The sequence below is a fragment of the Neodiprion pinetum genome, chromosome 2, assembly GCF_021155775.2.
Source record: "Neodiprion pinetum isolate iyNeoPine1 chromosome 2, iyNeoPine1.2, whole genome shotgun sequence".
NCBI lineage: Eukaryota > Metazoa > Arthropoda > Insecta > Hymenoptera > Diprionidae > Neodiprion > Neodiprion pinetum.
The window spans coordinates 16,846,057-16,863,312 of NC_060233.1; the positions used below are offsets into that span (position 1 = coordinate 16,846,057).

Consider the following 17,256-nt stretch of genomic DNA (forward strand, 5'->3'; position numbering starts at 1 on the left):
ACTAACAGATCAATATCCGGGCATAAATTCGAAAGAATTTAAGGAATTTCTAAAAGAGAAAAGCATCAAAATGGTCTTCACTGCTGTTGATGCACCATTTTCTAATGGTCTCAATGAAAGATTAAACCAAACCCTGATTAATAAAATACGATGCAAAATAAACGAAAGTGAGAAAAAAATCGCGTGGACAACCATCGCACAAAAGTGTGTAGAGGCATATAACAAAACAGAACACACAACCACAAAATTCGCTCCAAAATACCTACTGGAAGGCGAAAATGTAAATATTCTACCACAGGAATTAAAATCAAAGTGTACAGATGATGATCTGAGAAGAGATAGAAAACTAGCCTTAAAAAACACGATGAAGTCTCACAACTATAATAAAGAAAATTTTGATCGGCATCGAAAAGAATTAAAGTTAAACGTGGGAGACCGAGTTTACGTGGAAAATGGAAATCGACTAAATAGGAGGAAACTAGATGAATTGAGGATTGGACCATATAAAATACAAAAAAGGATTTCCAATTCAATTTATGAAGTCGACACCGGACACAGAAAAACAGAATCAAACCTCTTTCATGTTACAAAACTAATACCGGTGTTGGATGAGCACTGAACAATTACTTTAAGTAATACCCATAATTGTTCTTATCCCAGGGGGGGAGATAAAAAGAAAATCACGACACTCGTGTACTTCTGTCGTGCTTCTCTCAAGTTTTGAATCTGCCGCGTTACCGACGAAGGCCACCGACCGATGGCGCGGTAGAGCACGGGCTTGGGGAGACGACCAGTAAATTTTGAGAGAAAAAAATTCAAAAAGAAAATATTCAACAACGTTGAACGAATGAGATAGCGGTTATCACGGGACCTTTATATAGAAATAAAATATAGGAATTAGAAGCTTTAAATGTTGTTTCTCTTACTTTTACATGTAAGAACTAAGGTTATTAGTGAGTTTTGTACATAGTGTAGATACATAGTGTAAATAAATCTCTTACTTTTACAGAAACGCAATTGAGTTTTTGATTCTAACCTAAACTGGACGTGGAAAGACTTATTACATATATATATATATATATATATATATATATATATATATATATATATATACACATATATATATATATGTATGCATCATCAGCCGTATGGGATCCGACAATATCACACCACTTTTCAATTTCCATCAGGTATCTTAACGTAAGAGGAGTATTGGTTTCGGTCCAAAATAAGTCTCTGCAACTTTAACTGATCTTTACGTTTCTGGGCCTTTGGTATCGGAAAAATAGATTGTTTGAAAGTTGTTGATCCGTCTGTCTGTCCGTCGGTCTGCCTCGAAAAGCTCCAGCGATCATCTTAAAAATGATTTCACAAGAAAATCTGAAATTTACAGGCCTTTGCATTCAAATGATGGGCTTGACAATTGTCGTATCTCGTTCTCTTTCTTTCGTAGGCCGTGTTCAAATCTTCACGTCGCAACACCACGTGACAAACAAGGAGGTCCGTCAACGCATGGTCGGATGTGCTTTAATGAGTTTCATTTCAAAATTGAATAACTTGTTCGATTTGCAACATTTCTAAAAAGCATAAACAGTAAACACTTTACTATCCAACTCGTGTACGGACTATCGATCTAAATAAGCAATACGAATCGACTTATACAAAGATTATAGAACGTTTGAATGGAATTACCAGAAATCGAATGAAATGCTTCAACGGAACACAATTGTATGAGAAATGAAGGAAACATTTCACTCAGAAAATAAATATCTAATGATAAAAATGATGATCATACTTGATGGTACGTCTATTGATTGAATTGATTTGCCGAGGCGATAAAAGGTACGGAGAAAAATGCAGTAATGGACCACAGTAGTCAGCCCCTCAATAGTCAACGAATTTCCTCTTGCATACGTTCTCCTTATACAGTACAGATTTCCCCGACACCGTGCTTAGTCGGGCCACTAGAAATATGCGTAGAACTGAGTTTCGTAGCCGTCACACTTTCCATCGAACGAAATATGTAGGGAAATTGCTCAAGGTCTGATTGGAACATTATTTATTCTAAGAGTACGATAAAAAAATGTCATCGAAGTAAGTAGTTTTTAACGTAAAATCATAATTATACATTTACTTTACAGTTGAAAATCACATATTCAGTTATATCCATTGGGTTAAATTGAATGACACTTTTTCCGTTCGTTAAGGAAGTTTCAAATCTCATAAATTGATTTTAAGCGAGTGAACATCGTTTCCAATAACTGCACACTTTCCAAAAGCACTTGTTTTCTATAGATTTTTGTCATTTTAACAATTACTCCCTGTTATGCGGTTGTATACGGGTGAGTCACATTACGTTAGGCCGCAAGTACATAATTTGGCTAGCATCGGCAATGCTGTTTCGGTCGTTGGATGAGAAGGAGCATACATTGTCGAGGAGAAGAAGGTATCTCACAGGTGTTCCATGTTTCTCTTTTACGTTGGGTGGGAAAACCTCTCTATAACACACTTGGAAAAGATCTCGGTCCATCCAGGCATTTCTTTGACCCTTATAAATCACAGATAGATTTGTAAGGTTTTTGAAACACCGAGGTATTTTTTAAATCTTTCAATGAATAAAAGAGGAATTTTATGGGATCCACTTGCATCAGCGCATACCATTATAGTAAAACGATCCTTTATCACCTCATGCCCTAGATCATCGTACAGTGGGACGAAGTCCTTGAAAAGCGAAGTAAATCTCGAAAAATGAAAATCCGCTTTAGTGAATTTTGACTCAAGCGTAAGGTAGAGCAATAATTAGTGCATTCAAACCCCGAAAACAGAAGGCGAATCCTCTGTACCTGGCTCGCAACTTCGGTTCAAAGTTGACCGTCATTGAGGGTTCACGTATTGCGCGAGAATACAAAGCAGAAGCACTAAACTTCAAAATTTCATATTTCAAGTGTGAATTGTGCGATTTCAAATTTTCAAGATGGATTCGACTCCTGGAAGTGTGTAAAACATATTTCTGTATTACTTCAGTCAAGAATTGATGTTCAACAACTCAAAATACGACCACAATCGGTGCTCTCGTGAAAACGATATGATTCTATAGATCTCAATTTTCAAACAGATGACATGTACCATTTTCTACCATATTCTTCAACGATCCAAGTTCAGAGTTATTGGTTATAGGCTATTAGCTTACGAAATCCATAAGAATCGCCCGCTCCCACCTGCTCCTTTGGCTGTAATGATTTTTGTTCGTAAGTCGCGTATAGTATGAGCGGGTACGCAGCGCGACGCGGCAAATTTCACAGTACGTACAATAGGAGACTAAAACCGGTCCTATCATATACCGAGACTTCATAACAAACTAGCATGGTTATTTTAGATTCAGATTGTTTGTAATAAATGTCTTCAATAATTTATGTTCAAGATTCCACGAGAAGTAGCATATGTATTATTGTCTTATCTGTCATAAATCATATGAATCAGCATTACGTTTTCGTGTTTTTGTGTCCTCAATATCAGAAAACAATCTCCTAGATGAAACGAAATCGCTTCAGAAAAATTTAATTTATTCAACGACTTATATCTTGTCTCAGTTATTATAGTTTACGTTGAATATTTGAAGTTTTCATATGCAAATCAGATTCGAATTCTCTGCGGCTTTGTTACAGGACCAAGTGGGAAAAATATTACTCTATACACGAAAGATAGCATTTGAAGGACGGGACTACCCGCTGCGTTAGAACACCTTAAATTGAAATTTTTCGAGAAGAACGGAAATTCGGTGCTCATACCTAATCATATGAGGCTGTCCTTTTCAGTTTTTGTTAACAAAATGAGAACAATGTGGAAATCGGTTTGTAGGGAAGAAAATACGTTTTGCAAGAAATATGAGTCATGGCTTAATGTGTCCTTTCCTGTAGCTGCTAATTCCCAGAACACACCGACCAATAAGGGTGGTCACCCCTCGAAAGACTTTTAGTCCCTAAGTCACAGATAGAAACGGCAGAGAACCGAAGAAATCCGCGAAACGTTAACTACGAACAAGTTATCAACTACTGTTCGAATGAACCTTTGCTCCTCGAATTGTGATGGATGCAACACTGACAAGTCTAACGAAAGCTTCGAGGTATCGAAAGGCTCTGGGAAACAACACCCAAAATTACATTATCCGCAGATGCTGCTCTTTCCTATCTGGTGGACCGCAAAATGTCGAATAATGACTACCAAGAACTGAGATCTCTGAACATTCGACAGCACTTCCGTATGCGTCCCAATTCCGAAGTGGCATGTCAAAGTCTGGACATCACACATATACGTGTGGTGTCGATCATCGTGAGGCTGCGAGAATAGTCAGTCGGTCAGTATTCATCAAATCATCAACATCTATCATAAGTGTAACGACCGTATAAGACTCAAGACAGAATTTCAATTATTTATTTATTTGTTCTTCTTTTGTAATATTTGCGAACCCTGTTGGAAAAGCGACAAAATTCTGACACCAATGATCAGATTGATTAAAACAAACATTATATAAGGACTGATGAATCAATAGAACGGAAAAACATCTATTTTTATCGTACGACGCCTCCAAAAGATAAGCGTTATTCCTAAGTATTTATTATTATTTTATTTTATTTCATCTTCTATCACGATTCCTGGCCAATTTTTATCTGTCTAACCATTCATATCATTACAAGATGTCCTTCCCTATGATGCGTTTATAGCACTTGGCTTGGCAAAACAAGAAATTCGCTACAGGCAGAAGCTAAAAAAGTGTGTTATCCACCCCGTACGGCTATTAGTATTGGAGAGAGCAAAGCAGAGTTATATTACAGACTTTACTAAACCATACAGATCAGCGTATTATATTATTTCGACGTGAAGTTATTTCGAGTATTGCTGACGAAAGTGACAAGCAGATGTTCCTTGTTCGCAAGTGGGGCTACGATCGAAACTCTGGACAAACTGTACATATAAACAAAAGTTTCAAGATGACAACACGTCGGATTCAACTGTGTTTTTGCTTCAGCTGTGCCAATACAACTCGTGTCTGGCGATGAAAAAACGGATGCAAAATTGTGACTTGCATACCGCTAAGGTTACAGTTTTTGAACGAAAATACAAAATTGACTGTAAACGAAGAACGCTACATCGAAAATCAGATAAACACGCTTGTTCTTTACGAAACAATACTAAATCAGAACGAACTCTCGGTTGAATTTAAAATGATGTTAACGATGATAGAGGGGAAGGTTTGCAATTCGCTGACATTTACCGCGATGCACAAACTTCCAGTTCATGGTCCACAAATAATAGCTCATGCATTATTGCCGATCCGCCAACTATCGGAAGATGCTTAAGAAGCTAAAAACAAAGACATCAGTAGTATTGGAGAAGATTCATCACGAAAGTGTTCGAGATCCGAAACAATGGAAGATATTTTCAATCGGCTTATGGTAACATCTGATCCGTACATTTCGAGTGTACGGGTACTCGGGGACAATGAATCTGAGACGGCCAATTTTTTACACTAGACAGTTATATTGGCAACATAGAGAAAACTACAGCGCCATAGTCAGCCGTACGCGAAACAAACTCAATCTCAATAAACATGACATAACCCATGACCGTCGAATATAACCCTAGAATACCGCGGGGATAATAACTTGTTAGATTGACACGTATTCTAAGGTCAGATTCAACGGGCATGGGTTACGTTATGTTTATGAGATTGAGTTTGTTTCGCACTCGACCGTCTATGGCGCTGTAGGTTTCTCTGTGTTGCCAACATAAATGTCTAGTGTAACAAATTAGCCTTCTCAGATTCATTGTCCCCAAATGTACATTACCCCAGAAAAAAATATTCAGTTTATCTGTGGAAACTGTAGAATCGTTAATCTCACCTACAATATGTCAATCTACTGCAGAAAATGATTCCGAATTTGACGAATCCGATGAGGAAATTGTATTCCATTGATTTGTTTTGTGATATTTGAAACTTTTGACGATGCTTTTGCTCAAATGCTTTTTACGTTTCTATACATAAATTTTTTAAAGTATTGATGTGTGGATCTCATATAATATAGGTGAATATTATTCCGTTGTTTCTCAAATTTAAGCCACGTGACATTCGTCGTCTTCTTGTCGAGTAAAATTTGGGCAAATGTTTGCCTTGAATGCGTAATCAATGACCTCAAAAACCCATGTACAACTACTATCTTCGAAATCTGACATCATTGTTGTTTGAATCGAAGTTCATTTTAAGTTGACTCTCCTTTTTCGGGATTTCGTCCCACTGTGAATCAAAGACTCTAAATGCCGTGAAGTTTCTTAGAACGATCGAGCATACCGTTACTCGCCCTAAACTTAGATGCTGCACCAGAAATTTGTTGGTGATATGTTGAAACATTTTCGACTCAAATCGCCTGTGAGAGAGGTTCGCCTAAGGTTCTCTGTTACACAAACCATCTGTAAATTACCTTTTCAAAACCACTACCTTCGACGTTTGTGATTTTCTTCTTCTTCGTACTTTCGTGCTGGTCTTGAAGTATACTGAATTATGTTTTCTTTATTTTTCCTAATTTTCGTTTGAGTCTATCTTTCGATACCATAATCATGCGTAAGCCTATGGCCCGACTCACCGGTATTCAACCAATTGATAATAATTGGTACTTTCTCATCAATGGTTAGCCTTTTTTTATTTTCCTGTCTTGCCTCGCTCATTATCCAAGTACAGAAGTTTTTAATAAACTGGAATTATAATTTTAAGGTAGTACCGTGATAAATCACTTTTCTTACAATATCTTTCAATTTTTGAATACACATAATTTGAAGTGTCCTTTATACGTAGGAATTGTTTTTAATAGTCCTTGCGGTACTAAATTTTGCAATATTAGCAATCAAAGGTCGTACAATTTACATGTATTCCCTATCCCGACCGTAGTTAGAGTGAGCATTTTATTTAATAACAGCCATACTCTTCTTAGAATTTTTTTTTAAACCTGAGAATTATTAATTGAGGATATAACAAGTAATTTTTTTCAAAAAAAACATAAACAAGCAGTATTCATTTTTTTTGTAAATAATTCTTAAAGTTTGTTGCTTTTAATGATTTTCAAACTTTCTCTCATAACCTGACCCGTGAGAAATAGTGACTTGGCAACGTTGCCCTACGCGGGAAGTTTCAAATGCCATAAAGGCCCAACGAATTGAAACAAATGTCTAAATTTAATCGCGAAGTCATTGTGTATTATTTTCAGTCTCCAATTATAACTAACCTCAAATTGATTTCATAATAATACATTTCTCTACAACACATGCTTGAGGGGCAAGAGATACTGAGTTAGAATGCAACGTTGCCAAGTCAGACAAAAGACGCAATGGGAAAAATTTTATACTTCTGCGCATGTGAGAGGAGGCGCAAAGGTGTACTGTATCTCTACTACTTTTTACTTTAGTTATAATGTTTTATACAGGGGATATTTCTCTGGAAGTTGAGGACTGCTGCTATCACGGTACTACCTTAAGCAGAAAGTTCCGATGTTCAGAACGTGACGTCACCCAAAATTTTTTTTCCCTTGACGCAATTGATCTATAGTACTCGTCGACGACGAAAATCAGCTAGCCGGATTCCCCAGTCCGGAAACAACCGCGCAGTAGAGAGGACGTATGAAAATCGTGCTCCGCAGGTTTCGAGTACCAGGTTCTCTATCTCCTGGATCTTGTGCTCCAGGTCCGCTACATCGTGAAACTCGACTTCCAGGACAAGCGCTCCATAGTTCTGACTGTCCAGGTCCTAGACCTAGTAACTTTTGACCCAGATGAGTAGGAAAATATTTTGCTGCTTGCAGACCTTACCGGACTCCGTTCCCGATGACAAATCCATATGCACGAAATAAAAATGCGGTATCAATAAATATCCAAGAATAGTCATATTTATCGTATTCACTTTTGGTACAGTTTAACGTCGTCGTTTATGGATAGAGTGGTAATGTTGGGTGTGAAAGTCAATGTCGAAATAAACTGTTATTTATAATGAACCGTTGTTTTATGTCATCAAGTTGAATTTTTTTTATTGACTTTCCTCACTTAATTTAAAGGCATACTGACTGAGATAATTTTCGATGTATACGATCCATTGCACAATTATAGGTTCTTACGTACATTTAGACATTGTATCGTCCGAATATTCAAAAACTTAATCAAAACGCGTACCGAATTGAGTTAACGATTCTAACAAGAGCACGAGCATAACGCCAATGATGATTTCGTATATATATTGTGACAATATATTTTCTCAACATTCGATATCCACTAACAACGTTATTAACCAGATGCCACGATTCACTATGTAAATTATTGGACACGTATATTACGATACGTACGAGCAGAATTATCAGGTAGTGAGTTATGTTTTAATAATCTACGAATGTACGCTAAACTACTGACAGCGGCATCACACCAGATAGTTTGATTTATTCAGTGCAACTGTGATAATTTTCTCAATTTGTATGAGAGGTAACCAATCTGTAATTTTTTTTTTCAAGATATTGAAAAAATAAAAAGTCGCTCCACTTTTTGCCAGTATAAGGCATCACTTGCTCAAGTTTCATTGCAATCGCTTCAGCGGTGTGGAAGTTTTGGCTCTCCGTGTTCTAGGGATGTACAGCGCTTCTTTGAACGCACCTTAAAGGTGCCGATGGGTTGACTACTGCGGGCAAGTACTGTACTGTTTTTACGGCTTATTTTCTGCCATTCTGTTCACTTTCTGGGTTTTTCTATCAAAATCAGCCGTGATATACTCATAATTCGCGGTAAAATGATCAAACCAAAAGAATTTGCATTCACTTGCCTATAGTGATCGCTATACCTTCGTTTCCAACGACACCCATGATACAAGGTAAGTCACGAATCTGACCAGCTCTCACTATATTTGCAGGGCTAGTTGTTAAAAAAGCCCCCCTGACATCTGGCTCATCAGTACAAGCCCATGTGATGAATGGTTGATGATGACACACGTAAAACCCTGTAAACATGGTGGTAATATCCAAAACATTTTTGTTACGCAGACACCTGACGAGGGAATCCGAAGTGTCATTCAAACAGCCAACGTAATCGCCGAGTTCAAATGCGCGCTTTGCATAGACAGCCCTGGGTCTGTAGGCCCATTCCACAAGGCCAGATCCGCTTTGCATGATGAACTTGTGAAAGAGCCCTGTAATGACGTGAATTGATTACGCCATGTTGCAGCATTTGATTATAACTAGGTTCATCAACTCATCGATGGAAAAATTTTTTTTCAGTACGTCGTACTTGTTGTAAAGATAGAATACGTTCTCCCGATTATTGTGAATATATCAGTCATCCCGTTAAAAGATTTCAATATACATCAATCAAGTCTATTGCATATTACCTCAAGCCTTGGTTGACTTCAATCTGAATTCCATCTTACCAATTGTCAATTTCGAAAGCGTCAGAAGATGAACGCAAGAGCTTCCTGAGCTGTGGCCGAATAACGTCACTTGATCAGGGTCACCATGAAAGTGTCTGATGTTACGCTGCACCCATTCGAGCGCAAGGACCTGGTCTTTCAGGCCCCAATTTCCGGAAGCCACTTCGTCGCCAGTGCTCAAGAACCCCAAAACACCCAAACGATAGTTGAAGGTAACGAGAACTACATCTTGGTTCAAAAGGTACTTCGGGCTGTACTCCGATGAATTAGCGGACCCCGTCATGAACCTCCCACCGAAAACGTATACCATTACCGGAAGTAGCGCGGAGTCCTTACCGTCACTTATCTGTATGTATAGAATCCTAAGTCAAATCCAGCTATGTTTGCTGTACAAGACTTCTGATTTTGAACTCATGGTTCTATTCTCGCACAGTAACCGGCTTGCCTGCATATAAGCAAGCCTTACTAGATGAGAATAATTACCTGCGGTGTGAACACGTTTAGGTTTAGACAATCTTCGTCTCCAAGGAAAGTGATATAGTCTGTGCTACTTATTTGGGGGCAGAAGTTTCCGTCGGCAGTAGCGTTTCGGATTCCTTCCCAACCACCCGCCGGCACGGGGTTCGCGAATCTGCCGTACAAAGAGAACTTTTGTTATCGGATTCATGACGAGAGTTGACGAAGGCTGCGACTTCTTCAGGTGAAACATTTCAACCGATGGTATGTCTGCTTCTCGCAAGACCTTGCTATTTTGAATGTTGATCTTATATATTCATCATTGATATTCATTCACCCATAGAATTCTTATCGCCTAATCAGCAGGTTTAAAATTGGGTCAAACAGTCGGTTACTCCAAGCGGCACCTTGCTTACCTTCATATCAATATTTGTAACAGACCTGTTGTGAACCCGATAAAATCGTGCAACCCTAGTCCTTCGAATTAATTTCCGTTCGTAACCATCTGATCCATCTTAACAAACAAACCCGTCCACCAGTTGGAAATAAATGAATGTTTAGTTTCACATAGTTCGACTGACGAACGCCAGATAAGATTACATAGAAACAGAGTTAGGTTTGTCAGTATTGTACAGAAATTGTAAGTGTCATGTCACGCACTTACAGAAATGGAAGGAACTGCAAACTTTGTTCATTGAAGTATATCTGCTTCTTTCAGTAACTTTCTTGTGTACACGAACACTGTGTTTTCAAGTGTACGCAAATGTTTAATAAAATTTTTGTAACTATAATTATTACAGTGTTTTCGAAAGTATGCAGACTCAATTGAATAGTCGAAAGAAACGGTTAAAGATTCTTCACATGATGATATTTCTAGAAATCAAAAATGCGCCTAATCTACTGTTCTCTGTACGGTAAAACTTGCCAATACCGGACATCTACGGTACTAAAAATATTGTACATTACTGAATAGTGTCTGCTATTCCTGATAACATCAACGTCTAAATTGTACTTCTGGTGATGTTTAGACTATCCGTTGTAAAGAGGAATCCGTTGTTGGGAGGTGTCCGTTAAGGGGGGAGACCCAGTTAGCATTTTGAAAAAATCGTTTTTTTCCATTTTCTAAAATAACAATATTTCAAGAGTATTTTCCGAATAATGACATGCAAATCGGACCGTTATTCGCAAAGATGTACAACTTCGAAGGGCGCCGTGTCTGACAAAGCAAACCGGCGCTCCCTCGAAAATACTCGAGAGGCACCGGTAGCTCGTCGTCAACAAAAAACTGCTGCAGGTGCAGCTAACAAAGCGGAGAACGGCGCAGTATGTGGCCCAGGAACAGACGATCCAATGTAAGTTATAAAATAAATTTTTTATCTGCATAGAAATCGTACCCAAAACTTGAAACGCGTTTTTCTCGAAGCCATGTTTTCGAAGTCGGTGATCACTGTAACTCGAGAACGGCTTTACCGATCGGTTTGAAATTTGTCTCACTTCTTTCATACATGATTGTCTTCCGGACGAAATAAGGATTTTTTTTTTTTTTTATAGTGAAAAATGTGAGCGAAATTTTGGTCAAAACGACACTTTTGACTTTCAAGGTCCGCCATTTTGTGAAAAATTGAAATTTTTCAAAACCCTTCGTTCATCCGGAGCATTATATCATTAACCGAAGATTCCGCCCCCCTCTTTTGTTGGATTCAGAATGTCCATTGCTGCGTGAGAGTGATCACCGCAACTACCTCTTTTTTTTGCAAACGTCCCGGCCATTGCCTCGTACCGGCTTATTTTATAATATTTGTCTTTGAAAAAATTGTAATGTGTACTTTAAATATACATCTTACATATGAATAAACTGTTGTTATAAATTATCTTGTCGTTTGGCCAAAAAAAATTCGGAAAAAAAGCCTTTTTTTGGACGTTCCAACTGGGTCTTCCCCTTAACAGAAGTTTTACATCCCAAGTGTACGTATGTACGTATGTATATACGTAACCAATTTCTTTGCCGGACGATATCTCGAGACCGAGTTACCGTATTCCGATGATTTTGGTCTCAGCGACGCGGCTTTTCCCAACTTAGAACTGCTATGATTTTGGCTTTTATCGGTTCGGTACTTTTTCAATTATTCCAGTAACAAAATTACAAAACGTCGAATAAAAATGATGATATCTTAAGATGGGGTGAATGGAATTAAATATAAATTGGTATCGTGAGGTTTTTGGGTCGCTTATCACGAATCTAAGGTCAGATTTGCATAGTCCAGATTTGGTGAATTCAATAATCTGATATTAAACAAAAATCATTTGAATTTCGATGAAAATCGGTACTCGTAAATTTGTCAGGTGGCTGATCACGAATTTGAAGTCCGATTGTGAAATCGAAAAAAGTAATCCAATATGATGGCAAAACATCTAAACAGATTCCGATTTTGGTAGAAATTGTTAGGCGAAGTTTTTTGGTTCACCGATAACAAATCCAAGGTTAGACTTCCAAACTTTGAAATGGTGGATCCATTATAGTGGATTAAAATTTTAGAAATTGTCATTTTTTCACGTAAAATAGTATCCGAGAGCTTTAAAAGCGTTGATAACGAATCTGATTTTGTAGCATGAAATTCGAATTAGTTATTATCATTATTTTCTATCTACAAACTTGGAAGCTGCAGTGTGAGAACGGGTAGTTCGAGGGTTGGCTCATGGCCAGTCTGAAACTGATAGTTTTATGAATGAAGATTTAAAATTAAGATATTACGATATCAAAAATTCATCTCAAAAAAAAAATTACTGAATTAGGATAATTCGTATGAATTTTTTCACACGAAAGTTTATGTAGCGTTTAGATCTTTTTACAATATTTTCATACATTTCTCGCTTTTAGACACATTCGGCCAATTTCAATGAATTATGGATCGTGTTGTTCCTGAACTAATTCTTTATAAATCTTTCAGTATGCATTCTCTTCAATGCTCGGTTTATAGATGTTTTCGTCAAAAGTTTTCAATTTATTTGTACTTCTGGGGCATATTATTTTTTATTCGAAGCTATGAAACGAACATATTTTGTTATTATTTCACTGAATGCAATCTTTGTGTTAATGGACCTTTCCACCCATTCCAAATTCCTAAGTTTGTAGGTAGTTAAAAGTGCCACATCAGTTGCATTTACATGATGATTTCTATGATAAAAAACATCATGGAATCGGTAAGCACTAAATTTATGTACTTCACTTACCTCTTATTTCCTACCGGTGGTTGCGCATAAGGAATTCCCAGAAAGGCCGACACTTTTCGGCCATGGGTGGTGGTCATAATTTTTCCCCGCAGAGTCCCTTGGGGAATAGTCACTTCCGGTTGAGTAGTTCCACCGAGGTAACCGGCACTCGACGCGAAAAAAATGCTTAGCAATAGTGAGAGAAAAAGACACTCCGCCCCTGAATATGAAACCATTGTCGTCACACGTCGTTGTCCGATGAGAACAAACTCGAATCTGGCGAATCTTGCTGGTGGGATTGTTTTATGGCTTCGAACTGTTTGTCCATCGCGAACGAGTTCGACATGCCTATCGTCAAACATGATATTCAAGCTGTCCAACGACCGTCGCGCAAACAAAATAACACACCAGCACCGTAATGATCAAGAGTATTATGAACATATTTGTTTCGATCATTTGTCTCGGTATCACTCGAAAATGCAATGCGTTAAACCACCTTAGTTATTGATACTCACTCCTCATTTCACGTTTCCGACTTCATACCGACAATAAGTGCAAATACTCGAGTCTGATACAGCCAACTGAATTTCCAATGGTTTCGTATCGTCCAGCCCTTCACATAATAAAGAAGTGTAAAGAAACTTTGTTGTTGATTATCGTTAAACTAATCACTGCCAGGCAGATTCTTAATCGCCGCTTCACTGCGAAATTCTTCTCATTGAAAAACCGCCTAGAGTCGCTCGACGCAGTATATATGGATCCAAATTTGTGAGTAAGTATGCATATCTTTTTTTATCCACGACGAATGAATTCATTCTGCAATCTCAATGACTCACCCAAAATAATTTATCGTCAGTCCATGTCATCAAGTACCTGCACAATCAATAAATTTGTTGAACACTTCTCAGTTATTTGAGATCCCATATACTAAATAGAACTCTTACAATTAGGTAATTTGTCTTTATCATATGTACTATACGTATTATGATATAATACATTAGACTGGATTGTGTAATAAACGCTTCATACATCATTTATCTATCGATTAGTGATCAGGTTACCTGTTCACTAGTTGTTATCAGAAACCAACTTCGTCGAAAACGTATTTGAACTATCTGTTACATCATCCGATACAGCAGAAAGTCGCTACGATGTTCAATTTAGCGAATAGAGCTGTATTGCTATCTGATGAAGTCTTTCATGACATTAAACTGGAATTAGTACATCCCGTCCTGAGTATCAATAATTACCCGGATTTCTTCATTTCAAATCACATGTACCGGACTCTGAGAAAAGAGTCTTGTCATGATAAATAAATATATTTCTTTGACTATTTTCAGGAACCATTTTTTCACTGTTAAAAAAGTTATTAACTTGTAATGAATATATGTGCCGTTACAACTAGAATCGAAATTTCATAGTGCTTGAATTAAATATAATATTCAACTCTCACTAAACTATGTCTATTATTGAAAAGATACTCTAAACTTGTGGCTGATAAAGCGAGATTTGGTTCAAATTTTTTTTTCTTTCATTAAAAAATTAGCACTAATTGTAAAAGGTTTCACACCATGTTATCCCAAATGAAGATTTATTAATAGTTAACAAATCTTATTTGAGGATTCGAAGTTCATAAACTCACCAATCGCACGTTCCAAGCACGTTCTTTATATTTTGCACGCAGTTCGTAAGCCGTGCGGTTGATTTATAATAAAAGCCAGTGCGACAGTGCAACAGTAATGTTTTGGAGCTGATAGTACAATCTTGAGGCTTATCCGAGCTTCTTCCAACATTTAAATGTTGTTGCAGTGTGTTCTTATTCATAAATTCCTGATCTGGATACGCGAAATTATGTTTGAGGTTAGGCGCGTAAAATGTAAGATTCATTTCCAACTCACACGGGGACATTCGGACGTTCCTCTCATCGATTTGATTCAAACGCACGGTTACGACACGTTCATGTCCCAAGAACGACTTGCGCTTTTCGTCCGTTCCAAAATGAGTCGGTTTGGTAAAACTGACAGCAACTGTATCCGTAGTACGGTAACGAGGCAATAAGTACGTAGTTTGACATCATTAAATAGGGTTTTCATTAAAACAGATTATTGATCAACTATTAAAAAATATTCCTTCGGCATCAATATTTAAGTAGTTTAACGTTGTATTCAATTGTTTCATATAACAGGATACTGCTTCCACAGCGCAGGCGTACATCCTAAAAATGACCAAAAATAATCCATTATTTTTTCTCGAACATTCGAGAATAAACGATCACTTTTCTTCTCAATTGGTTTTCGTTTTTTACACCCATGAACGACACAGTACATTATCAATTTATGTGACTAAAGCATCTATTCTTTTCATTTTCTTACTTGAGTAGTATAACAAGGCCGGTTCTGGATAGAAACACCTTCCTTACCGACCAAGCCGACCAATCCGCCTACACGTGCATCCCAGCCGCAAACCCTTGAAGGTTACCCCACTCTCGTAAGATTAAATGTGCTCTGCCGACCGCTCGTCGGTAAGAAAATCTCCCAAATGACCATGATCGTCGGTAAAAAATCCTCCAAATGACCATGATTGTCGGTAAAAATCTTCCAAATGACCATGATCGTCGATAAAAAATGCCTGAAATTGCCGTGGTGTTACCCCTTGTGGAATAAACTGTGCTCTTTGTCGGTAAAGAAAATCACGCTCATCGAGCGGGATCGATAACTGCATTACCGAGCGCACTCCGTGAATCCTCAGGCGTTCCAGCGGAACCCGTGGATCCTCGAACGTTCGACCGAGAATCCTGGCATGTGTCAGGTTTTGAGAGCTTCCAGAAGGTTCGAGAAGATTTTCACGGCCTTGAACGAATCTAGACTGACAAACAATTCGTCCGACGTGTTTCGACTCGACGGTGAGCGGCATACGGTCAAAGGATTTCGGTGCGACGTTGAATTCTGAAAGACCCGCTCTGGCCTTAAACGAATTTTAGACAAACAATTCTCGGAATCGTCCGACGAAAATAATACTCGGAATCGTCCGACGAGTTTCAACTTGACGGCGAACGGCCTGCCGACAACGGATTGCGATGCGAGGTCGAATTCTGGAAGGTTCTGAAATTTGTACGCGGCTGCTTCGACCCTGAACGAATTTAGGCTGACAAACAATGCGTTCGACAAGTTTCGACTTGACGGCGAGCGGTCCGGGACCGTGAGAAAGAGCTTCTTTGAACCTGAAAGATTCTCGGAATCGTCCAACGAAAACAATACTCGGTATCGTCCGACGAGTTTTGACTTGACGGTGAGCGGCCTGCGGACAACGAATTGCGGTGTGACGTTGAATTCTGGAAGGTTCTGAAATAAACTTTTAACTAGCAGGACAGAGGTTCTGAATTAACGGTTGATATTGACGGTGCAAAATATTTTATTGAAAAAAACAACTTAAGATTACAGTTTTACATGAAATTCATAATACTGATGTATGGGTGTTCTTACTCAACGGTATCGTACCCATGCTTTACGTCATGATAATGAATAACTGTTCGAGTAGATACCGATTGTCTTTTGTGTTTGAGTAAAAAATTTCGCAGTCACAATACGTTTTGAGCTGCACAGTTCGGACGCAATATAGCATGATGCGTACAGTTTGAATTCGTGTCTAACATTTTATTCAATTTCTGCAACGACGGACAACCCAAATCCATCAAATCAACGACTTCAACTTTTTCACCCAGAATTTTCTGCAGCCAACTTTTCTTCTCCAAACCTTTTACATAAACTGTTGGAGCATTACGCAGCGACATACATTCCATGGTGAAGTCGAGCTTCTCGGAAGGTAAATCACCACCTTCCCAGGATAGTCCATGATAATTCCGTGACAGCCTCAAATTTTCGCTTTTGAATGGAGCAAGAGAATAATTCCAATCGTACGGAGGTTCGAAGAGAAAAATTGACGGGTTGGTATCTTCGTCGAGTGACACAACTGCCAACTCTTTTGGTGTAAAACCGGGACCCGGTCTTCTGAATCCTTGTACGTCGACTATGAACTCCATCGTGAAAAATACTGAATCGATTGTCACAACGTTCAAGGTTTTTATACCAATTTTCTCACCCCACCACTCAGTGGGTTATATTCAATCATTCGATCATGTAAAA

At 38.2% G+C, this 17,256-nt stretch overlaps 1 protein-coding gene across 3 annotated transcripts in view; it reads right to left on the reverse strand.

Annotated features, from left to right (window-relative positions):
• LOC124212733 (esterase E4-like) overlaps positions 1-13,494 on the reverse strand; it is a 53,918-nt gene extending 40,424 nt beyond the window's left edge. Inside the window, exons 1-4 of one of the 3 annotated variants that reach the window (XM_069133450.1) lie at positions 13,136-13,494; positions 9,932-10,079; positions 9,449-9,794; positions 8,867-9,211 (exon numbers count right to left, since the gene is read on the reverse strand). In XM_069133450.1, coding sequence (XP_068989551.1) covers positions 8,867-9,211; positions 9,449-9,794; positions 9,932-10,079; positions 13,136-13,476 — 1,180 coding nt within the window. In that variant the 5' untranslated portion in view covers positions 13,477-13,494. Of the gene's footprint in view, positions 1-8,848; positions 9,212-9,448; positions 9,795-9,931; positions 10,080-13,135 lie in introns of all 3 variants that reach the window. The other 2 variants (XM_069133449.1, XM_069133448.1) reach the window with 2 other exon arrangements.
• Positions 13,495-17,256: the final 3,762 nt, after the last annotated feature.